The sequence below is a fragment of the Rhinoderma darwinii genome, chromosome 8 (genome assembly GCF_050947455.1).
Source record: "Rhinoderma darwinii isolate aRhiDar2 chromosome 8, aRhiDar2.hap1, whole genome shotgun sequence".
In the NCBI taxonomy this organism is placed as follows: domain Eukaryota; kingdom Metazoa; phylum Chordata; class Amphibia; order Anura; family Rhinodermatidae; genus Rhinoderma; species Rhinoderma darwinii.
In genome coordinates, this window is record NC_134694.1 from 61380039 (window position 1) to 61406447 (window position 26409).

General features: G+C 42.1%; 1 protein-coding gene across 1 annotated transcript; it reads left to right on the plus strand.

The window, feature by feature from the left end:
- Positions 1-3228: 3228 nt before the first annotated feature.
- IGBP1 (immunoglobulin binding protein 1) lies at positions 3229-23121 on the plus strand. The gene is made up of 6 exons (XM_075835659.1): positions 3229-3474; positions 7051-7356; positions 10202-10394; positions 19762-19844; positions 21078-21190; positions 22728-23121. The coding sequence occupies exons 1-6, from the start codon at positions 3287-3289 to the stop codon at positions 22862-22864; spliced, it is 1020 nt and encodes a 339-aa protein (XP_075691774.1). The 5' UTR covers positions 3229-3286; the 3' UTR covers positions 22865-23121.
- The last annotated feature ends 3288 nt before the right edge of the window (positions 23122-26409 follow it).

Here is a 26409-nt window from a genome sequence, read left to right on the forward strand (position 1 = left end):
TGTAGATAGCGACACACACACAGCCCCCATGTGCATAGCGCCAGACACAGCCCCCCTGTAGATTGCTCCACACAGCCCCCCTGTACATAGCGCCAGACACAGCCCCCTGTAGATAGCTCCAGATACAGCCCCTCTGTAGATAGCTCCACACATAGCCCCCCTGTAGATAGCTCCACACATAGCCCCCCCTGTAGATAGCTCCACACACAGCCCCCCCCAGTAGATAGCTCCACACACAGCCCCCCTGTAGAGAGCACCACACACAGCTCCCATGTACATAGCGCCAGACACAGCCCCCCTGTACATAGCACCAGACACAGCCCCCCTGTACATAGCACCAGACACAGCCCCCCTGTAGATAGCTCCAGATACAGCCCCCCTGTAGATAGCTCCAGATACAGCCCCCCTGTAGATTTCTCCACACAGCCCCCTGTACATAGCGCCAGATACAGCCCCCTGTAGATAGTTCCCGATACAGCCCCCCTGTAAATAGCTCCACACAGCCCTCCTATAGATAGCGCCAGATACAGCCCCTCTGTAGATAGCTCCACACACAACCCTACTGTAGATTGCTCCACACAGTTCCCCTGTACATAGCGCCAGACACAGCCCCCCCTGTAGATAGCTCCCTGTAGGTAGCGCAACACAACCCACTTATAAGAGGTAGCCTACCCTACTGCTGCCACTCTCCGCTCTGCTTTCACTCACCGTCAGAAGAAGGTAGGAGTCTTGCAGCGGCGTTCTCACTGGTGTCAGATGACAGATCTGGTGACTGGACTGGTCCACTCCCGTGCCGGAATCGATCCCAGTGAGAACACCGCCGCAAGACTCCTGCCTTCTTTTGATCGCTGCTGCAGTCGTCTGGCATGCAGGGCGCCTGTCAGCAGCAATCAGCTGTTTTGATACAGCTGCAGCGCCTGGCAGGACATTGTGCGGACCGCCCGGGACGGCGAGACAGCGGTGAGAAACCGGGACTGTCCCGCCAGATCTGGGACGGTTGGGAGGTATGCTTAATAGGTGCACAAAGATGGCGGACCTGGGGGCCCCCAGGCAGCCATAGCAACCATCCCCCCCCCCCCGCGGTTGCATTGCGGGGGGCACGGTGAGCTGTTAGAGGGGGTCGGCCCCTTCATTCTAACGATTTAAATGCTGCTGTCGGTATTGACCGCAGCATTTAACGAGTTAAACGAGCGGGATCGCGCTTGAGTGCGATGCCACTCGTTACTCTGAAGTGTCGGCTGGAACAAACAGCCGACACCCGCATCGTATGGAGCGGGTTCACTCCGTGAGCACGCTCAATACTTCCCCTACCTGGCTATGACGTAACTGTATGTCATATGTCAGGAAGGGGTTAACCCTTTTAAAACATCAGTTACTTATTCAAATCTGTAAAAATGGTGAATTTGGCCACATTGATGCCAGCTTTCCTGCTGGAACATGTTTGGGCCAGGCTGAAGTCAGTAGTGCCGACTTTGATGCCCATTTTTGTGCCAGCTTTTTCTGTTTTTAGGTTTATAGTGTTTTCACTTCTGGGCAGCTCAGTGCAACATATTTTATTATTAATGTAATATTTCCCTTTAACCCGTTAGTGACTGCCACATAGTGTTTTTATGGCGGCCACTAGCGGGCTTTATTCCGATGCAATAGGCTTTTGACGGCGCTGCATCAGAATAAATAAACAGCAGGGAGCTGTTAAATCTCCCTGCTCTCGGCTGCCAGAGGCAGCTGAGGGCTGGGGGCTTCCCTGCTCTAACGGGTGAGATCGATATCAGTATCGATCTCACCCGTTTAACCCCTCAGATGTGGCGCTCAATAGCGAGCACGGCATCTGAGTGGTTTTGTAGAGAGGGAGGGAGCACCCTCTCTCTCCCACCGACACCCGGCGATAAGATCGCCAGGTGCCGGCGTCTTCTATGGCAGACGGGGGCCTAATAAAGGAACCTAGGTCTGCCTGTAGTGTATGCCTAGCAGATGCCTGTCCATTTTACATGGACAGGCACTAATACACTGCAATACAGAAGTATTGCAGTGTATTATAAATGCGATCGGATAGTGAAGTTCCCTAGTGGGACTAGTAAAAAAAAAGTGAAAAAAAAATAAAAACCCACTTTTTCCCCTTACAAACTGCTTTATTATTAAAAAAAATAAAATAAAGTGAACAAATTACACATATTTGGTATCGCCGCATCTGTAACGACCCCAACTATAAAGTTATTACATCATTTAACCCTCACAGTGAACGTCGTCAAATATAAAATAAAAAACAATGCAAAAATTGCTGTTTTCTTTGAATCCAGCCTTAAAAAAAATGTGATAAAGTGATAAAGATGTCGCATCTACTGCAAAATGGTACCAATAAAAACTACAAGTTGTCCCGAAAAAAACAAGCCCTCATACAACCGCATCGGCGAAAAAATAAAAACGTTACGGCTCTTCAAACATGGAGACACAAAAACAAATAATTTTGAAAAAAAGTGTTTTTACTGTGTAAAAGTAGTAAAACATACAAAAACGATACAAATTTGGTATCGTTGCAATCACAGCAACCCGCTGAATAAAGTTATTGTGTTATTTATATCACGCGGTAAATGGTGTAGATTTAGGACGCAAAAAAGTGTAGCAAAATTGCTGGTTTTTTTCTATCCCCCCCCCAAATAAAAGTTAATAAAAGTTAATCAATAAATTCTATGCAACCCAAAATGGCGCTATTAAAAATTACAACTTGTCCCGCAAAAAACAAGACCTTATACAGCTATGTCGACGCAAACATAAAAAGGTTATAGCTCTTTGAATGAGACGATGGAGAAATGTAAACAATAGGCTGGTCATTAAGGGGTTAATATGTTCGTAAAAAAAACTAAAATACTTAAAATGCGAAAAGAAACTGCTAAATAAGAAACCAACTTCAGCATCGTAGTTTTGTTTCAGTTTGTCCACATTTTACAGGCAGAAACGACAACAATTGGGCTAGGAACAGACAAATGAAGACACATCAGGGATGGAGGATGGAGAGGAATAAAGAAGTTCTTAATGTAAGTTTAATAATAACAATGAAAGTTGCCGTAAAGTTCCAGGTGGTCAACGACTGGACACATAATGCTAAATATGAATTAGCTACAGTATCAACGTGGCGCCCTCTACCGACAATCCAGCATACAAACATCTTCTGCCACACCTAAGATGGCTCGTTTTTACTGCCGTGTACTGCGGACACGCGCAACATGGCGGCTTTTCAACGTCTGTTCCTGAGTACGGAAGCTGCTCAGTTCAGACATGCTCAACAAACATGGCGACCGAATCTGAACCTGAGCAGCCTAAACTATCAGAGCTACTGGATAAAGGATGGCAGATACTAGAGGAGGTGGAAGACAGCAGACAGCCGGCGGGGGTGCGGGAAGTCCAGGACAAGGTGAAGCGAGGGCTGGGGATGCTGGAACAAGCCACACGGATGGTCACTCAGCTGCAGCTCTTCAGGTAGTGTACTGCTGGAGGCGGCGTCACCGTCTGCTCGTACAGACAGGTGCGCTCGGTGGTCCGGCCTGCTCTTGTGACTCCTGCCTTCTCACAGAGTGTATGAAGATGACCAGTAATCCTATGCTATGTTCTTCCTGGGCACAGAAATGGGCATTAAACTGGGTGCTACCTCTGGGGACATTCTAAAAAGAATGAACAATATTAGTAATGGGCGAAAATATAAAAAAAAGATGAGTTTTTTATGTTTTGAAAACATGAATTGAACAGATTTTCTTTGTAGTTAATGAGAAAATAAACACAAATTCCAGAGAAACAAATGTGTAAAAATGTTTCCTGTGCTCGATAGACCTGGAATGAGCAGGATCTATGTGTAGTTTATTATAGTAGAATGAACACGTATTCCATAGAAACAGATGTGTCGGGCCATGTTCAGACATGGCAGAATTTTTTCGCTGCACATGTTGGTGCAGATTTGGCCCATTTACGTAATGAATCTGCACCAACATTTGCATATTTGACAGGTAATTCGGACGTTGCAGATATCACAGCGGACTTGCCACAGATTTCAGTTTTTGGATTGCAACGGCTGAAATCCGCGGTGAAATTCCGCTTCTTCTCCGCAGCATAATGAGCATGCCGCACAGTTATTTTCCTCAACGTCAGAACTAAAGTTCCTAAAATTGTATAGAAACAAATGTAAAAAACGGCTGCTGCAGAATTCCACTGCGTACTGTATGTAGCGGAATTCAACAGCAATCCTGCCACGGCTGACGTTCAGACGTGGCGTAATTGCTGTTGAATTCCGCTGCGGACAGTACGCAGTGGAATTCTGCAGCAGCCGTTTTTTACATTTGTTTCTAGGCAACTTGGTTCAGACATTGCGGAAAATAACTGTGCGGAATTTAGGCTGCGGTGCAGAATTTTCCCTCCGCAGCATACACATTATGTTGCGGAGAAGCAGCAGAATTTCACTGCAGATTTCAGCCTTTGCAATGCAAAAACTGAAATCTGTGGCAAGTCCGCTGTGATATCTGCAACGTCTGAATTACCTGTCAAATATGTAAATGTTGGTGCAGATTCATTGCGTAATTGCCTCCAATCTGCACCAACATTTGCAGCGGAAAATTCTGCCCCGTCTGAACATGGCCTTAAAGGGAACCTGTCAGCAAATTTTGGGACACTAAACCACCAGCATATGGATGAAGTCGAGGAGAGAACACCCCGCTTCTTTACACAAATGCATAATGAAGCGAGGTGTACTCTCCCCGGCTTCATTGGCGCAGTGCGCAAGCATCCTAAGCCAGGGGAGGGAGCCTGGACTCCGATCCCAGTAAGTAAATAGTGTATAGCGGGGCTGGGCGGGCTTAATAGTGCCAATTTTGGGACACTAAACCCCAGCTGTGTAAATTCATGCTGGTGATTTAGTGTCCCAATCCGAGCTGACAGTTTCCCTTTAACTTTTGTTGCCTTTTCCAGTTTTATGCCTCTCTAACACGTCTTCTGAAAGTTGTTTGCATCGGGGCAGGGTTCACACTGACCAGTCTTTCTTGAGAAGAGAAGATCTGTCAGTAACCAGACATTGTGTGCCTTTATGTAATGGGCAAACCACAGGAAAATAATTACACATCTGTCTCTATGGAATATGTGTTCATTCCATTATAAACTACACATAGATCCTGTTCATTCCAGGTCTATCAAGCACAGGAATTTCCAAAGGTGTCTTTATATGGAATTTGTGTTTATTTCCTCATTCACCACAAAGAAAATCTGTTCATGCCATGTCTACCAAACATAAAAAAATAATTCTGCCCTTTTTTATATTTTCTTCCCATTAGTAATAATGTTCATTCTTTTTAGTATGTCCCCCTACCTCTGCCACTTATGGGTTCCCAGAACCACCATTCGTCCCAGTATGGAGGTGACAACACATGGACGACTCCACTGAAAACAGGGACCAGGGGCCACACGTTGCTGGAATTCTCCTCTACTTCCCTGTAGGCGCTGTCGGCAGGTTACAGATGCTGTTTATGACAGTCTGTCACTTCAATGCTGACGTTGTCTATGTAGAAGCGGTTGAGAATTAGAATTTCCCGCCGACCCCAATGCCTGCCCATAGGCCGACAGGCACATTTACATTCAGCAATTATTGCTATAAACGGTCATCGAAGACAAACGATACAGCTAAAATGATCGTCCGTGTCGCACAAGGCTCTCTCCCTAGTGTACGGTTCTCCCTAGAGCCATTGCTATAGGCAACAAGTGATACTTCACGCCTGGCGGGAGGCGTTTTCTTGGTGTCAACATTGAGTATCACCTTCTTGGAAATTACTGCTAGATTAATATCCCATCAATAATTGGTCATGATATCGTGGGGAATTGAGGCATGTTGCACTAGAGCTGGGAAGTGGCATAAGCTGGCACAGGCAGAGGGAATTGCCTAAAGCTCCCACTGACTGTTCTGTCAAGTGTACCTGTGTAACATGCACGGTTATGGGGGTTCTGTGGTGCACTCTTATGGGGCACTAGGAAACGCACACGCTTTAGGACTTTTTACATTGCTGTATTTTTGGTTTCTGCTCCTTTTCTATATTTCTTGCTAAAAACTAGAGCGGATCTTGGCAGAGAAAAAGGAGGGAGCACAGACTACATATGACCATGTAACAAGCTCTATATATGAGTGTTCACGCTTCCCCGATATCCCAAACCTGGCGTTCTGATGGAATCCAGGGATATTTTTGAAGTGCCCATAATGTGCCAGGATGACAACCTTTCCTAGTCCGAGGGCCATATTGTCAGATTAACACTCTCAAAGGCTGCAATAAAACCTAAAGGTATCGCGATTTGGGACACTCATGGCACATCGACTGTATGTGCCATAGATGTCTGGAAGTTGGTGTTCCAAATTTGGGGGAATTTCGCAATTCCCATAAACTACAAAGGTGAGAACAGCATATATGTGTGGTCACATCTCCACGCCATCTTGTTTTCTATGAAGTGCCGAATAGGAGCTTTACTCTGGGTAAAACTGACGCTCTGCATTAGGCCTAGTGCAGTCTGAGGGGTCAGTGAATAGGAGGGATTCAAAGGGCACCAAAGAAAGAATACCAGTCATACACTGCCCCCTCAGGCGTGTACTAGGCATAACAAGTGTGCAATCCAAACAGTGCCCCAGCTAGGGCCAGCCACACTGACTCCTGCATAACAGTGGCGCCTGGGGCTGCAGTGAATGGCTTCCTGAGCCGAAGGTTGTGCCCCCTGCTGTAGACTGTTCACATTGTAGTCTAAATCTCTATGAAGTATGTTTTAATGTTGATTAAAAAAAAGTTTGGGATTGAAGATCAACGGCAGCTTCACCAGTAAAACCTTAGGCACTAGGTTGGCCCTGGCAGTCTGATCTAAATCATTAAGAAGCTGCCCCTTTCCTCTTCACAGATGTTCTCAGCAGCTGACGTATGTATAATTCTGCCCCGAAGACGAGGTTTATCAATTTACCATACTGTAGCTATAATAGCAGCGGATTCCCCTTTTTTTCCTTCTCTTCCAATCTAATGACTGGTTTTCTATTTTTTCTTGTAGCTCTAATGAGGATCTGGATGAGATTTCCTCTACAGATATTCGGTATCTTCTGCTCCCTGCTCTTCTTGGAGCATTAACACTAAAGCAGGTGGATCTCAGTCATAGGCTGCGGCACCTTGAGGCGGCCCGCTCTTATTTTCTAGACTTCCTGAAAAGGTCCCATGACTACAAAGTTTCCACTTTCAACCTTCCTGGAGAACAAGATGCAGCAAAGCAAGGAGAACATGAGCCAGCAGGCATTGCCCGTACTGGACTACCACCCAGTTTGACTGCCATGGCAATGCAAAGGCAGGCCAAGATTGAAAGGTAAAGAACATGCCTTGTTATAATGAACACAATTGTCCTCGTCTGTGAGAAAGTGTTAAAGAGGATCCCAAAACGTAAAAATGGCCATATCTTAGTAAATCTGAAGTTAGAGCAGCAGCCAAAGTTCAGTTTGTGTTAATTACAGGGATTTTGGCATCTTTCCATTCATTTGCTGTGGAAATTTTGGCAAAAGTGTCAACGGGAAGCGCAGCCATATTACTTGCCATTTTTAAGTTCGCTTCTTAGTAACTGACGTGACGACCGACTGTCATTTTGTCAGGATTTTCACTTACACTTTACTAGAAGAAGCAGCTAATTCAAAGGTAACAGTATGGCCGCACTTTCTTTCACTCTTGCAAAATAGACCGCCGCTACTAAATCTAAAAAAACCTAATTACTCTGTAAGTGAAAGAAACCTAGGGGGTAATTGATCAACCTTTCTACGGCAGTCTTCTGGTGTAGAAAAATTGCAAAAGTGCCCAAAGGTTGCAGTTTGCTGTATTGTGACTTTTGGCCTTTTTGCAACACCCTCACCGCGTTCATGGAAAGGGACGTGGCCTCTTGTAAAGGAGTGGCCACTATGGCCCAACAGATTTATTATAATTTATGCCAGAATACTGGTGGAAATTTACGCCGGCTTCTGGCTGGTGTAGATTTCACTCTTATTTGCCCCCTTCCGACCAGACTAACCCGTGCACCCCCATTGAAAAGTCAAATAATGGGGAAAACAAATCATTCTACAAAGAAGAGCAACTAAACTTATAAGGGGCATGGAGAATCTAAGTTATGTGGAAAGATTAAAAGAATTAAAGGCGTTATCCGGGGACCAATAATTGTAATAATATATTTATGTGATACTAAGTAACTTATTAATCAACTTTAATTAAAAATTCTGTACTAAATGGTGCAGTTCAAACCTCATGAATTATTCAGGAAGTGCTGGAGCTTTTCTAATAACAATGAAGCTCCAACACGGCCCCACGTGACTGAGCTCTTGCTGCATGTGCCGTGAACATGACCACACATGAAGCAGGAGGTCTGTCACGTGGGGCCGTGTCTGAGCGCCATCATTGTTATTAGAAAAGCTCCAGCACTTCCTGAATAATTCATGAGGTTTGAACTGCACCATTTAGTACAGAATTTTTAATTAAAGTTGATTAGTAAGTTACTTAGTTTTACATAAATATATTGTTACAATGCAATTATTGGTTCCCGGATAAACCCTTTAAACCTATTTAGCCTTGAAAAGAGACGACTAAGGGGAGACATGATTAACTTATATAAATATATTAATGGCACATACAAAAAATATGGTGAAATCCTGTTCCTTGTAAAACCCCCTCAAAAAACAAGGGGGCACTCCCTCCGTCTGGAGAAAAAAAGGTTCAACCTGCAGAGGCGACAAGCCTTCTTTACAGTGAGAACTGTGAATCTATGGAATAGCCTACCGCAGGAGCTGGTCACAGCAGGGACAGTAGATGGCTTTGATAAAGGCTTAGATAGTTTCCTAGAACAAAAAAATATTAGCTCCTTTGTCAATGTGTAGAATTTTTATTTCATCCCTTCCCTTTTCCCGTCCCTTGGTTGAACTTGATGGACATGTCTTTTTTCAAGCGTACTAACTATGTAACTATGTAACCTCTCCGCTCCTCTTCTGTGTGGCGCACGGCCCAGCTGAAAGAAGCAATACATTTATTAAGAGGCTTTTTCCTCTTCATAAATTTGTCAGTTACCTCCAACTTTTTATTCTATTAAGACCGGCGTATGAAATTGCAGCCTTAATAAATTGCTCCCATAATCGCTACTCCTCTGATATATGGACAGTTAAACATTATGGGTACAAATAAAAGGGGTATTCCAGATATAAGACGTCTATGTACAATCGCAGTGTTTGCATATATAATACTTTTTGCAGTATAAATTATGTAAAAATTGTGTACATTTTTAGAAATACATAGCAAAACTCTTCCCCCTATGGTCTTGTTTATTCCATGTTGCCAAGAGGTGACTGAGCATGCACAGTGTAGATTTTATGTTTTTTAATGGCTCCCATTGGCGAACCACAACGCATGTGCCGTGTGTAATACCATTTCAGGGCGCACCCTGGGACCCACATGTATATTGCATAATTTCACATTGGTGCCTAAAGTAGTTCTGTGTATGCATGTTACCACTAGTATGTATCTGCATATCACCCACTGTCCATGCCCACGGTTGCACAATGCCAAAGATAAAAGAACCATCGGACACGTAGTTTCTGTGAGCAGTGCTTGTCACGTGGGTGCTTTAAAACATTCTGTCCACTAAGGCATTGCTCACACAGTTTTTGCATGCAGAAAAAATCTGCTTCAAAATTCCTTCATGTTTTCTTGCCCACGTCCGTTGAATCTAAAGCAAGGACGGCGGGCAAAAAAAATTCCGGAAACCAGTGTCGCAGCTTTTTTTCTGCCTCCTATTGATCTCAATGGGAGGTCAGAGGTGAAAACCACTGGAAGAAAGGAAATGCTGCTTTTTTTTTTTCTGCGAGAGGCCAAAAGCCGTCCGGGAAAAAAATGCCTCTCATTGAAATCAATGGGGGGCGATTTGGGCTTATTTTTGGTGCTGATTCAGATGTGGTTTCTGCATCAAAATCTGCGCCAAAAAACGCTGTGAGCTGACCTTGAAAATGCTATGAAGAAGAGAACGCAGGCACCGCGGTAAAACAATAGGATATTTAAATCAATAGTTAGGTTGATTTCCTACTGAATACAGTTGATTGTTGACTAGTTGTCTGTTGGAATACCCCTTTAAGAATGACTTTGCTTTCCCTCTTCACATACTGACATTAATATCAAATTAATTAAAGGTATAAGCAGAGGAAGGAGCTTGAGAATCGACTGTCTGGCTTGAAATTGTCAGTGAAAAGTGGCACCGCAGAAGAGGAGCAAGTGAGGGAATTTTACCTACTAAATCTACAGCACTGGGTGTGCATTGCCCTCGAGGAGGTGGAGAGTATTGACCAAGAGCTGCCAATGGTAAAAGCAAGGGAAATGATGAAGGTGAGTGGTAGCTAAGCTTGCCTAGAAAATCTATAGAGGGAGGTATAAATTCATGGCATCAGTCAGTGTGGCATCAGTCAGTGTGGCATCGGTCCTGGCCAGGAAGAGATGTTCATTTATTCAGTGCTCTGGCATGGACATTGCCATTATAAAGACATTTTTAGGTGCCCTTTACATGTGAATTAAAGGGAATGTACCATCAGAAAATGACTTATTTAACCCTTTCAGGAACAAGGGTCATCGATGCCTCAATGACCAGGCCTAAATTTAACGTTTTGGCATACATTCGTTTAAACTGTCATAACTGTTAAACTACTTTGGATACCGTAACAATTTTTTTTGGTTGTTTGTTTGTTTTAGAACAAATCACACTTTCAAAAAATATATCGTTTTACTACATATGCAACATATTTTATATTACAAGCAAACAATTGATCAAAAAAGTGGGGAAACAAATCTTTTTTTTTTTATTTTGGCTATATTTTTTGGCTTTTTAAATTTGTAGAACATTTTAATCAAGGCCTAAAACCTAGTAGGCTACTTCTCCTAAGTTTCAGGGTACAACAAATTCACGCAACCCTTTCTTTCGCCATGTTCTAGCATCCAGAATCACAGATGCCCCCATTTACTTTCAGTTTGCAATTTTTGCATGAACCATTTTATCACACCACACTGCCTTTGTGCTAAACCTGTGGTACCAAAACATCAAAAGTGGCCAGTAAAGTACACCATTTAGTAAAGTAGACCACTTATGGTATTTAAAAAGGGGTGTATTAGAAAATTGTCACTTTTTAATTTTTTTTCTAATTTTGTTAGAGGATGAGACCAAAAAAATAAAATGGTCACTTTTTCTACTTTGGTGTCAACTCGGCGGCATTTTTCTTGTACACACCACACATCATGGTAAAAAATCACCATATTAACTACACGGCAACTTCTGCTGAGCAAAACGATACCCCACTTGTGCATGTAACCCGCTTTTTGGCCATGTTAGGACGCCCAGAGGCAAACATGTACCTTTTAACGTTCAAGTTGCGTTTTTTGCATGAACCATTTTACGATGCCACACGGTATATGCATTCCACCTATGGAGCAAAATCAAAAGTGACCTAAAAAGTACTCCACTTAGTAAAGTACACCACTTATAGTATTCAAAGAGAGGACTATTGGAAAATTGGCACTTTAATTTTTTGCCAGAAAGCAAAAGTTATTCCACCCACTTTCATCGTTTGTATGAAAACACAAAATAAGGAAAAAAAATATATAAAAGAATGATGGCATATATTTATAAAGTTGCTGATGGGAATTAAAAGCGGACCTTAGTGTGGTAGGTTTTATAGCATTCAATGAGACACGGGTGGCAGGGAAGGGCAATGATCCCTCCTTCTGCCCCTTTTGATGCAGACACGGCATTTTCCCTGTGGATATGTTTGGTTTGCTGTTGGGATAGATGCCACAAAGTGCCGCCCTGTGAGCCTACACACTTCCTCTGATTCCAAGCGACGAGTGGGGACTCTGGCAGTAAACAGGATTTTTCAAAAATAATTTCCTGATACGTCAGAAATGTCTGCGTGGCACCTGACTGTTTATACAGGACATGTGAATTGTAAACTGCCATCTGAAATATGTAGATAGACAATTTTTTATACCAGGTATAAGATCTTCGCATAACTTCATATGGCTTCAAGACCTGGTCAGAGAGGTCGACCCCATCCATGTTTTTGTTGTAATCAATAATACATACGGGCTTTTTAATTTTATTGGACGACCTCTTTTCTTTAATTGGCATAGTGGCGTCAGTGTGCACAGTAGTCAACATGAGCACGTCTTTCTTATCACGATAGAGAAGCGCTAGCATATTGCCGCAACGGAGAGCAGCAGATTCCCCTTTTTTAAGCTTTTGGCTCTTTAGAGCAACTGGAAATCCCTTTCTTGTATGGCGGATAGTGCCACAGGCCCCTGTATTGGCCGCTTGGAGCCTTTTGAATAGGGGGATACCCGAATAATAGTTGTCCACATATAACTTGTAGCCTTTGTGGCGCAATGGGCCAATTAACTCCCAGACAATCTTACCACTAGTTCCGATTTCTGGTGAGCAACCTGGAACATCTATCTGACTGTCCTTCCCCTGGTAGACACGAAAATCCAATGTGTAGCCAGTGTTGCTTTTGCTTAGCTTATACAATTTGACCCCATATCTGGCACGTTTTGAAGGGATATACTGTTTGAAATAGTCTGCCCTTAAATTTTACCAGGGATTCATCAATTGACACATTTTGGCTAGGTGCATAAAGATTCAGAAATTTTTGAGAAAAGTGGTTTAGAAGAGGCCGAATCTTGTACAAACGATCATAGTCTAGGGATTCATTTGGGGGGCACTGACTATTGTCATTCTAGTGGAGAAATTTTAACAAAACCTCATAACGGGTTCTTGGCATAACTTTGGCAAAACCTTGGGTCCCATGTATGGTGCTTTCTTCCCAGTAAGATCTTATGCGTTTATTTATTTTTTTACAATGCCCATTATTAGTGTAAGCATCAGGAACTTGTAAATTTTATTTTTATTTGTGGGTGTCCATTGTCCTACCCTTGCGTAGTAGGAGGACGGGTTGGCTTACAAAAATTGCTCAGCATAGAGATTTGTCTGTTGAGCAAATAGATTAAATAAATGGTCATGAAAAAATTCTAAAGGGCCAAAATCTGTAACATCAGCTGTTACGCCAGGGTCAACAGTAAATTCAGGAACAAAAGGGGTTCCAGTACTTGGGGGTTCCCAATGTAGAGCCAACTCCTCAAGAACTTCAGGTTCCTGGCCATGTACCACTTCCATCTGCTTTTTGCGCTTCTGTGCTAGTACAAGACTGACTTTCTACATTTTGGCCATTGGCTTCCTCCCTTTTTGCACTGGGGCCAGACATAGCACTGCCATCAGAGATTTCTGTATCGCTTCTATCAAAGCCTTCAAACGCAATGTCGCTATCTGAACTTTGTTCACTGTCCGTGCATAATATTGAATAAGCCTGTTCCACGGAATACTTTTTGCGTAACATCCTTATTGGTTTCCAAAATTTTTTGTACTTTTTTACGTTCAAGCTAATTGATAAAAACACTTTTTTTTTTTTTTTTTATAACTGTTCACATATAATGAATTTTGATTTACGCGGCAAACCGCACTACAGATCACTCCTCAGAACAAATTAAAATAAATTAATTGTGAAAAAAATTATTCAATTACACTAAATAGTTAATGTATTAATTAACTAACAATTTCTTATCAAGCTAACTAACCTACTATTCCTGCCTGCCTATTCTAAAACGAGAGTATTTTAGAGTATTTAGTATTATAAAGCATTGTCTGTCATATGCCTATTGCAGTCCTGGGGGATTTGTAGGGCCATCGGCTGCCATGGCAACTCCTTGACCTCCCGCGATTAATTGATGTGGGATCAGAGGTCAAGCACTGCCAGCTTCTGTGCCTGCAGGACACTGCCAGGGTGCTGCAATTAAGATGTAAGATTACTTCCAAACGCTGGAAGGTGTTACGTAGAGGTTTGTTTATGTACACCCATACAACAAGTCTATGAAGAAGAATGTATTCCATGAACTCGTTGCGTACCTTCCCCGCAATAGTACGGCACACGCCGCTTATTGAAGCGGACCTGTGCCGTACTATTATTAGAAGGAATAAACTGTCACTATGTGAAATCACATAGTGACAGAACAGCGGCGGCAGCTGTCATTGACAGCTAACGTCTCTGTTACCGGCCTGGGGACCAATTAGCAGGCCCCCATGCCGGCGATTGCTGTGATTGGTCAGTCTTCAGAGACTGACCAATCACAGCCGTCTGTGACGTTGTCTACAGGGAGAGCACCTGTCACTTTCTCTGATCTCCTCATTTCTGTGAGATCCGTGAGGAGATCAGAGAAAGCTATGTAGAAAAAAAACCCCACTATTTTTATTAACCCCTTCACGAAAATGGGTGTATAGTAACGCCCTGAGGATGAAGCGGGCACAGGAGCTGTGCACGCACCATCTTCATCAGGTGTCGGCTGTAATATACAGCCGAAATCCCTCTGCAACAACAGCGATCACTGTTCTCTCCGATCGCTGTAGTTTAACCCCTTAAATGCCGCTGTCAATAGCGACAGCGGCATTTAAGTGATTGATACAGAGGGAGGGGGCTCCCTCTGCACCCCATGCCCCCCCCCCACCCCTGCAAAAAATCGCGGGGTTCTGATGGTTGCAATGGCAACCAGGAAGCCTAGCAATGGCTTCCTGGTTGCCAGGTACGGGAGCCTATTAGGTCCTGCCCAAGGCAGGATTTAACCCGTTAGTGACCGCCAATACGCCTTTTAACGGCGGCCACTAACGGGCTTTATTCTGATGCATGTGTCTTTTTTTACGCCACTGCATCAGGATAAAGTAAACCGAGCAGGGAGCTGTCAAATCTCCCTGCTCTCAGCTGCCAGAGGTAGCTGAGGGCTGTGGGCGTCCCTGCTCTGCCGTGTGAGATCGATATAAGTATCGATCTCACCCCTTTAACCCTTCAGATGCGGTGCGCAATAGCGTGCACCGCATCTGAGTGGTTTTGGAGAGAGGGAGGGAGCTCCCCCATCGACACCCGGCGATACGATCGCCGAGTGTCTGTGTCTCCAATGGCAGCCGGGGGCCTAATAAAGGCCCTCAGGTCTGCCTGGAGCGAATGCCTGCTAGATCATGCCGGAGGCATGACCTAGCAGATGCCTGTTCGTTTTAAACAGACAGGCAGTAATACACTGCAATACAAAAGTATTGCAGTGTATTATAATAGCGATCGGAAAATCGCATATTAAAGTCCCCTAGTGGGACTAGTAAAAAAAGTAAAAAAAAAGTTGAATAAAGTTAATTAAAAAAAAAATAAATGTGGAAAAAAAATGAAAAACCCACCTTTTCCCCTTACAAAATGCTTTACTATTATAAAACCAAAATAAAGTAAAAAAAGTTACACATATTTGGTATCGCCGCGTCCGTAACGACCCCGACTATAAATCTATAACATTATTTAACCCGCACGGTGAACGCCGTAAAAAATGTAATAAAAAATTATGGTAAAATTGCTGTTTTCTGTGAATCCTGACTTAAAAAAAATGTGATAAAAAGTGATCAAAAAGTCGCATCTACTCCAAAATAGTACCAATAAAAACTACAAGTCTTCCCGCAAAAAAAAGCCCTCACACAACCGCATCGGCGAAAAAATAAAAACGTTATGGCTCTTCAAATATGGAGACACAAAAACAAATAATTTTTAAAAAAAAAAAGTTTTTACTGTGTAAAAGTAGTAAAACATACAAAAACTATCGTAACAACCCGCTGAATAAAGTTATTGTTTTATTTATATCGCACGGTAAACGGCGTAGATTTAAGACGCGAAAAAGCGTGGCAAAATTTTAGCTTTTTTTCTATTCCCCCCCCCCCCCAAAAAAAGTTAATAAAAGTTAATCAATAAATAATATGTACCTTAAAATGGTCCTATTAAAAAATACAACTTGTCCCGCAAAAAACAAGACCTTATACAGCTATGTCGACGCAAAAATAAAAAAGTTATAGCTCTTGGAATGCGACGATGGAAAAACGTAAAAAATGGCTTGGTCATTAAGGTTTAAAATAGGCTGGTCATTAAGGGGTTAATAGGCTCAACTGTCAGTTGTAAAGTGACAGTTACAATACACTGCACTACACAAGTACATACAGAAGTAGCGCAGTGTATTGTACAGCGGATCAGAAGATCAGATCTTCCAGTCTCCTAGTATGTGTAAAATAAAAAGTTTTTTAGATAAATTAATTAAAAGTTTTACGTAATAAAAACAAACTCCCTGTTTCCCTGATCAAGTCCTTTATAATTAGAAAAAAAAGAAAAAAAAACTAGACCATCAATATCGCCGCGTTCATATCGGCCTGACCTAAAAAAAAAAAATCATTATTTATCCCGCACGGTGAACACCGTAAAAAAAATACAATAAAAAACAATGGCAGAATTTCCTTTTTTGGTCACGTTGTTTCCAAAAAATGGAATAATAAGTGATCAAAAAGTCGCGCATAGCCAAACATGGTACCAATAAAAACGACAGTGTGTGACGCAAAAAACAAACCCTCACAAAGCTCAGTCGACAAAAAAATAAAAAAGTTATGGCTCTCAGGACATGGTGACACTAAAACATTTTATTTAGAAAAAAGTGTTTTTATTTTGTAAAAGTAGTAAAACATATAAAAACTATATATAAAACACTTGAGGGTTCAAAATGCTCACTACACCTCTAATTTAATTATTTCAGGGGTATAGTTTCCAAATTGGGATCACACCTGGGGAATTTCTACTGTACTGGTACTTCAGGGACCCTGCAAATGCGACATGGCCCCCAGAAACCAATTCTGCAAAATCTGAGCTGCAAAATCCAAAAAAAAGTCTCTCCATCTTCACAGACTAATTCCAATAGATTCAGCAAAAAACCTGTGGGGTCAAAATGCGAACTATACCACTAGAAAAATTGCTTGAGGGGTATAGTTTCCGAAATGGGGTCACTTTTGGGGGGTTTCCACTGTTTTAGTCCCTCCAGGGCGTTGCAAACGCGGCACCGAAAACAATTCCAGTAAAATCAGAGCTCCAAAATCCAAATGGCGCTCCTTCCCTTCTGAGCCCTGCTGTGGGTCCAAACAGCAGTTTATTACCACATATGGGGTATTTCCATAATCGGGAGAAATTTGCTTTACAAATGTTGGGGTGCTTTTTTGCAAAAATTAGACATTTTTAAGTTTTTCCAGAAAAAAAGTAGATTTTACTTTTCAGACTAACTCCAATAAATATAGCAAAATACCTGTGGGGTCAAAATGCTAACTATACCCCTAGATAAATTCCCTGAGGGGTGTAGTCTAAAAAATGGGTGTCACTTTTGGGGGTTTCCACTGTTTTGGCACCGCAAGACCTCTTCAAACCTGACATGGTGCCTGAAATATATTCTGAAAAAACTGCAGAACCTGGGCACCTGCGTTTCTCAGGTAAAACCTTCTCTGGTACAGAAAAAAATGTATTACATATGAATTTTGTAAAAAAAAAAAAATGAAATTTGAAAATTTCAGCTCTACTTTCCTTCAATTCCTGTAAAACACCTAAAGGATTGAAACACTTTCTGAATGCTGTTTTTGGATACTTTGAGCGGTGCAGTATTCAAAATGGGGTGTTTTATGGGGGTTTCTAATATATAAGGCCCTCAAAACCACTTCAGAACTGAACTCGTCCCTGAAAAAAATATCTCTTTGAAATTTTCTTAAAAATATGAGAAATTGCTGCTAAAGTTCTAAGCCTTGTAACGTCCTAGAAAAATAAAAGGACGTTCAAAAAACGATGCAAACATAAAGTAGACATATGGGAAATGTTAATTAGTAACTATTTTGTGTGGTATTACTATCTGTTTTACAAGCAGATACATTTAAAATTGGAAAAATCATAATTTCTTAAAATTTTCTCAATTTTCGTGTTTTTCACAAATAAGCAATGAATTTATCGACTAAATTTTTTCACTAACATAAAGTACAATATGTCACGAGAAAACTTTCTCAGAATCAATTGGATAGGTAAAAGCATTCCAGAGTTATTACCACATAAAGTGACACTTGTCAGATTTGAAAAAATGGGTCTGGTCCTCAAGGCCAAAATGAGCTGGGTCCTCAAGGGGTTAAAGGGGTTTTCTACTTTCTAAAAAACTGATGACCTATCCACCAGATAGGTCATTCGTATATGATCGTTACCTGTCCGACATTTGGACCCCGCACCACTCTGGCTTTCTGCGGGTGACGAACGATGTTGCCTGAAGCAGATGGCTCCGGTCAAAGAATAGTGGGCGAACTGCAGTATTGCAGCTCTGCTCCTATTAGAGCGAACGGCCGCTATGCAGTGGTCGGAGCCATCTGCTTCCGGCTCCAACTACTGCATCGCGTTGCAAACATCCGGTGCACGGAGGCAGCCGGAGTTGCGGATCGGTGCGGGGTCCGGTTGTCTGACATGCACCGATCATATACTGATGACCTATCCAGTGGATAGGCCATCAGTTTTCAGAAAGTGGACAACCCCCTTAAGTCTATGTTCGCAGCTTGCCTTCAGCATCATTTTCATACACCGTCCTATCAGGGCTCAAGGACTGCATTATCATGGAGTATACATTTCCTTAAAGGGAAGGTTTCATGAAAAAAAATTTTTTTATAATATTGCTTTTAGTAAGATATTAAAATAACATTTATTTATTTGTGTTCTTGTACTTTTTTCTTTTATTTCTCTATGGGGGCTGCCATTTTTTTTTCCATCTCTGTATGTGTCGATTAACAACACATACAGAGATGGAATACGGCACATCCAACCCCATAGAGAATGCAAACGGGAGCCGTTCCATTCACTGCAGTGTATGCCGTCTGTGTGGGTAATGGCGCATGCGCCGCTCCCACACAGACCAAAAGGAAGGTCTTTGGCAGAGCGAAATCCAGCGCCATTTTCATGTGGACCGGAAGCTGCTGCCGGACAGTCAGATGACGACCATATGTTCAAGGAATAGGAGCGAAGGTGGCAGCGGCGGCAGGAGCAGGTAAGTTATGTTTGTGTATGTGATGTGTGTATTATGTTCGTGTTATACTGTCTGATTAGCACTGTATCTAATCCTCCTTCACTGCATTCGCTCAGAAAATGGCAGCACACAGTGTAGGAGGTTTGAAGATTCAACCCCCTCCTTCTCCTGGCACTAGCCAGAATAAGGGAGGGGGGGATTGTGTGAGGACACTAGAGCGAGTGTGTCTACCCCAAATTTGCAGCACAAAGCAATGAGGTTGCTTTACCACATTGACCATGCTGCAATTTTGGGATCTGCTCCCTCTAGTGGCCAGCACATGGAAATGTTATAAATTAGAATCTAATTTATAATATTTCCTGACTTGTGAAAAAAAATAATAATAATTAAAACAATGTGTAATCACTTACGTAATAATTGTTTAACTAAAAAAACAAAATCAAAAAATTCTAGCGACACATTCCCTTTAAATGATAAATTGTGGACAATCCCTTTAATAAATTGCAGCATGTGAAACATTCACACTTGTCTGTGCAGTGTTAGAAGGGTTTTCCCACCACAAGCATTGATGGCATATTGATTAGGTATGAACAGATAAGCCATGATTAGTGGGTGTGACTGCTGGGACCCCCACAAAAGACTAAAATGAAGATACTACATAGCTTGATAAAGTGCAGCTGCCTCTTCACCTTTTTGTTTTGAAAAAGCTCCTGACCTATTGTTGTATTTCTGAAGACCCATGCCTTCTAGTATTAACACTTTTGCTTTATTCCTGTAGGGATCTGAGGTCACTCGACCTCCACGTCCATCAAGACCACTCATGAAACCCTTTATCCTGACTCGAGATGCCCTCCAGGCAAAGTATGTGGTATTTTAATCTGTCTTTGCTTAACTATTTCTTTGTTATTAGGGTTGTCACGATACCAGAATTTGGACTTCGATACCGATACTTTGTGTAGTATTGCTATATTCTATACCAAAACGATACTTTGCCAATAATAATAATTAAAAAAAATTATTCAATTTTCTGATGTGAGGCACGTGGTGTGATGAATTTGAACCTCCATGTGCCTGACATTAATAATAATTAACCCCATCATGTTCCTATGTCATAATGGACAACATTGGGTTAATGTGCGAGGTACATGATGGGGTTAATTACTAGGCACATGGAGGTTCAACGTTCATAATACCTCTTGCCTCACATTAATAAGTTAAAAAAAGCAGTTTTTATTTTATTTTTTAACAGTGTAAACATCATAAATGACGCTATAAATTTATTATTACGGTGTTTATTGTAAAAAAAAAATGTGTGTTTTTTTTTTTATTTTTTTATTTTTTTCAAACTTCAATGTCCTGGCATAGATCTGTATATGGATAGTACACAGGCGGCAGTTAGGACATACCTAAATTTGCCCTAACAGGAAATATGGTCAGACAGCCCTGGGGTCCTTCAATGGACCCTGTGCTGTCTCCCCATATATGGTATGTCCCTAGATCGCGTTACAGAGATTCCCTGTGACTCGATCCAAAGGGTATCCACTTCCCATTTACCCCTTGAATGCTGCTGTCAGCTTTGATAGCATTATTCAGGGAAAAAGCGGTGGAGAAAAGTGTTTTCTCAGATCTCCGCCATTAGAGTGGGGCTGCGGTTGTGTAATACAGCCATTGCCCCGCTCCTGACAACAAGTGCACGCGCGGTCAGCATGAGGTGATGCGGCCGGCGCTGCACTAATGAGCGGCGGCGCAGACACTGAAAACAGAACATGGGGGTGTTTTTCAGTGCGCCCGCCATGTTCTGTCTTCAGTGCCGCCAATCATTAGTGCAGCGCTTGGCGCATCACATCATGCTGAATGCGCGCACTTGTCAGGAGCGGGGCAATGGCTGTATTACACAACCGTAGCCCCGCTCTAACTACATTCATGTGGTACAATACTAAGCTGTGCGGCCGAACAGCTTAGTATCGATATACATGAAATAACGGTATCGAACAGTTTGAGGGTGCACTGCATCAAAATAGTATATGGGTTGTTTTTTTTTTGCGACCCTCAATTTTTTTATCCTTTATTTTTAAAAACTGGTTTAATCTATAGGGTCTATGGAGCAGGATATCCTAGTCTTCCTACCATGACTGTTGATGACTGGTACGAGCAGCATCTCCGTAAAGGAGTCCTCCCTGACCAGGGTGTTGTTAGCAAACCAACAGGTATGTAACCTGTAATCACTACTTGTTTCAAAGCGTACCTAACTTTTTAGGTGACTTTTCAGAATAAGCTGCCATATATGTGTACATGAGGAATAACATGGTTCTCTGGCCATCATTGGTGGAGCCTGATGGCTATCATGTTTTCTATACACTGCACACATAGGGGAGCAGTATTCTCCTCTTCTATCTCTATCTTTCACACACACACACACACACACACGTGTGTGTTTCAGCAGCATGGAGGATATCATATAACAGTGATGAGTAGTGTAGCTGAGAATCCAGCACTGGGTTCAGACTTACATCTTACCAGCAGCATCTGTGTGTTTCTCTCTGCTCCTCGTTCCTCCTCTGCTCACCCCTCCAGAGATGTACTTGCTGACTCACATTTTCTCTCTGCTCCCTCCTCCTGCTCCCCTTCCCCATCTCCTTAGAAATATGTAGTTAGGCAGTGAAGGGACACACTCCCAACTTCTGCAGCTGTCTTTTCGGCTCTGTAACCAGGGTTGTACAATGCTTGATAACGGGGTAACAGGAGGGGAGACTCCTAGTAGCTGTAACTTCACACAGAATTTGCATGGATAAAACAACTGAATTTTAACAATAAGTAAATTACAAAGTTGTTTTATGTCAGGTATACTATCAGATCAGCAGAAGTTGTTTGAAAAGTTAGTGTCCATTTAAGTCGAGTGATATCAAGACTACTAATTTTCCACAAGAGTGCACAACAAATACAAAACGGAGCCATTAAAAATTCAATAGACCCAGTGAAGGTATTGGGCAAGACTTATGACGAAAGATTTCCATATACTCTGTGCTGCTCCTATTATAAACAATAGCAGATTGGCAGCACAGACGTCTACGGCATATAGAAACCTAGGCAACAAGCACTATTTGATAGATATTAAAATGCGCTTTACAAAGAGGTGTAATAGAAACAAGGGGCCAAAAGGCGCGCCAATAGGGTGAAATCTGGTGGACAAGTGTACTTCAAGATGGTGGTGTACAGTTTGAACTCTCCTTTGTGAGTTGTGCATATACGGGCACAAATCCGATGATCGTGTAGGATGGTGCTGCTTATCTGGCTTTTCTCTGGTGCATTCCACCAGGAAAAAAAAAGTGGAGAAAAATGATCGCTCCTAATATGCAAAACACATTATGCCCTCTGCGCCTTTGAAACCATGGCATTTCAGTACCGGGTGACCCTCCATTACTTAACCAGTCTCCATTTTTAAACCTACATTTGTGAGGACCCGAGGAGAAAGTCGTTGTAGATTTCGAAAAGCGTTGTCCTGGACTAAAGATATAGTTTTGTTTAGAACGCTTGGCTTATTTCCTACCATTAATGGCAGTGCTATATTAGGAGCGATCTTTTTCTCTACATCTATATACAAAGAGGTGTCACCCCTGCAGCCTACGGTACACGATCTATGATGGCAGTGCAGTTTATAAGTGCCACATTGCAAATTTAGTAAACTCCTGTCGTATGCCATCCTACATAGAAGTAACTGAAACTGCCTTTTTTTAAAATATATAGATGAGGAGCAGGAGGCAGCTGAACGCGAGCGTAAAGAAGAGCAGGATGATCCAGACACACTGCAGAAGGCTCGGAACTGGGATGACTGGAAAGATACCCATCCTCGGGGATTTGGAAACCGCAAAAACATGGGCTAAAATGCTGGTTTAGTTTTAAGTGACTCCATTTCAAGAGATCTGCATTATGTACTGGTCAAGTGAGACTGGAGTGTGCTAGGGATGGCCATCTATTGAGTGACATAAGTCACCTACTGACAAAGCAGCTGATCCCATGATACTACCGTCATATGTATGTTTGTATTTATTACTTCTGGTTCTATTTTCTGGTTTTTGTTTTTTTAAATAAATGTTTTGTTGGTGGTATCTACCTATGATGCTGCTGACATACATGTATATAGAGGCTGCATGTTCATGCTTTCCTAAGTACAATCACTATTTATATCGCTGCTGTATATTCGCTATGACTGTTATTATATGATGGTAGGTTTGAAAATCTAAGACAAATTCTACAATTGCAGGATTTATGCTTATAAAAAACAAAGTATGAATTATTCCAGCAGCTAAACTTCACAGCACTGTTGAAAATAGACAAACATAAGGGCCTGTTCACATCAGTGTCGGGTTTCCAATCACGGGTTCCATTCGACCTTTTCATTGGAGGAACCCATGAACGAAAAGCCAAACGGAAACCATAGCTTCCCTTTGCATTACGATTGATTCCAATGGTAATGCTTCCATAAAAATTTTATGTGAAAACAAATGTTGCATGACGAAAAAAAAATTGCCCTGTGTTGCCCTAACCCCTAGGCGCACGAGAACGCAACTATACGTCATGGCAAGAGGTTACTTTCCGAACATGCAAGTATAGTTACTGAGCCGTTCCCAGTGCACATGTGCATCGGGGCCTGGAAGGTCAGCTGTCCCTGACAGCTGACACTCCCCCGTTGTGGCCAGTGGTCCATCGCCGCCGTTTTTGAGAATTAACCCCTTAAATGTGGCGATCAATAGCGATCGCCGCATTTAAGGGGTTTTGTAGCAGATTGGCACCCCCCCACAATGCGATCGTGGGGGTGCTGATCGTTGACATGGCAACCGGAGGCCTGACAATGGCTTCTGGGTCTGCCATGTACGGAAGGCTATGAGGACCAGCCTCCGGCTGATCCTAATAGGCTTCCTGTCGCCGTCACACTGATGGCTATAATACATTACACTAAGTAGGTAGTGTAATGAATTAGAGCAGAGATCAGTCCTGCTGGTCTTGGAGTCCACTAGTGGGACAAAAAAAAGTTAATCAAAATGTTGTGTAAAAATTTAAGTTACGTTAAAAAAAACACAAAATGCCTTTCTTCCTACTATAATACTTTTATTATAGGAAAAAAATAAAAACGTTAAAAGTACACACGTTTGGTATCACCGCGTTCGTAACGACCCAAACTATGATTATAAATAATGTTATTTTTTTTGTTTGGTGAACACAGCAAAAAAATAAAATATCGCTATTTCTTGGTCACCACCCCACCCGATATATAGAATAAGCAGTGATCAAAAAGTCGCATATACCACAAAATAGTACCAATAAAAACTACAACCCGTCCTGCAAAAAACAAGCATTCAAAAAGTTATGGCTCCGAGAATATGGTGACACAAAAAATGGATTATTTAAAAAAAAACAAAACTGATTTTATTGTGCAAAGCTGCAAAACATAAAAAAACAAGATACATTTGGGATCGCTGTAATCGTATCGGTTTGTCCTTTGTAGCCCACAGTGAACACTAAAAAACAACAAAACTGTCAGAATTGCTGGATTTTGGTAACCCTGCTTGGGATAAAAAGTGATAAAAAAAATTGCATGTACCCCAAAATGGTACCAATGAAATCTACAGCTTGTCCCGCAACAAATAAGCCCTCACACAGCTCCGGTGGAGAAAAAATAAAAGTTCTGGCTCTCAAGATATGGCGATGCAAAATGTGCAGAGTGTTCCAAAATTGGATAAGATTGGGCATCATTTATCAGTGCGACACTGGCCACACATCTGCAGATTATTATTTATTTACCACTTTGTTATACCACCTTATTATGCCCTTCAAAAAGAGAGAAAGTGAAGCAGCACTCAAATAATTATTTTTCAGCGCTGCTTCGATTTCTCTCTTTTTGACGTTCATCATACAAGGAGGGGTCACTCCTTTGTTTAAAGCATAGCACCGGCCTTGTTAGGCGTGAAACCACAGTGCTGCTCCAATCCTCTCCCTCTTATTATACCCTGATGTACTCTGCACAGCTTACATAGTCCCCCACATTATAAACTGAAATACCAGTAAAGCCCCAAATTGAACTACCACTAAGAAAAATCTGCTCTCAAAAGGCCAAATGGCGCTCCCTCCCTTCAGGACCTAACAGCGTGCCCAAACAGCAGTTAACGTCCACATATATGGCATCGCCATACCTGAGAGAACCCGCTTAACAGTTTATGAGGTATTTGTCTTCAGTGGCACAAACTGGGCACAACATATTGTGCACTAAAATGGCATATCGGCAACAAATTGCAATTTTCACTATGCGTATAAGGAAATAAGGACTAGTTCAGACAGAAATGTCAAGTAGAAAATTGTGTTTATATCTTTTCAATGTTGGTTGACGGAAAACAAATGCAATACAATTGCCAAATGTGATTAAAATATATCACCCATCTGAAGGTTAGAGTCCTGGAAATGTCCTGGTTAGGGTTCCTTCATAGTCTTCTCAGTTAGATGCAGGGATTTAGCAGATAGCAGAGAACACACATGGAGGATCGGCGTCTGACAACACCTGTGTGACGTTTCGGGAAACCGCCCCCTTTCTCAAGCATGCCTGTCGGACGTTCCGTGGTAGTTTGAATCGTGAATGATCAAGGTAAGTGTAATCAATATAATTAACATTTTACAAACGTGAATATTTTAAAAATGTGTAAATAATTAAAAACAAGCATTGAGTTTTGCATTAAATGTTTAGAGGAATTGATTCTAAAAAAAAATTTCTAAATGTTTCAACAAATTGTTAACCCCTTCCCGACATTTGATGTATCCATACGCCAAAGTCAGGTAGGAGAAGTATGGAACGGGCTCACGGAGTGGACCCGCTCCATACGATGCGGGTGTCGGCTGTTTGTTACGATCCCGCTCGTTAAATGCCGCGGTCAATAGCGACCGCAGCATTTAAATCGTTATAAAGAGAGGGGTGACCCCCTAAAACAGCTCATCGCACCCCCCGCAATGCAATCGCGGGGCGGGCGATGGTTGCTATGGGTGCCTAATGAAGGCCCCTTGGTCCGCCATCTTTGTGCCTCCGGCAGGGCTTAATAGATGCCTGTCAGAATCACGATATACTGCAATACACTAGTATTGCAGTATATCGTGCAAGCGATCTAACGATTGCTGGTTGAAGTCCCCTAGGAGGACTAATAAAAAAAGTAAAAATTAGTAAAATAAGGGTTTAAATACAAAAATTAAAATTGTAATAAAAAAAAAACCTTTTCCCATTTTCCCCCTAGAGCATAGTAAAAAAATAAAATAAACATAATTAGTATCGCCGCGTCCGTAAAAGTCTGAACTATTACAATATATCATTATTTAACCCATACGGTGAACGCTGTAAAAAAAAAAAAAATTTGTAAACGCCAGAATCTCTATTTTTTGGTCACCTCAT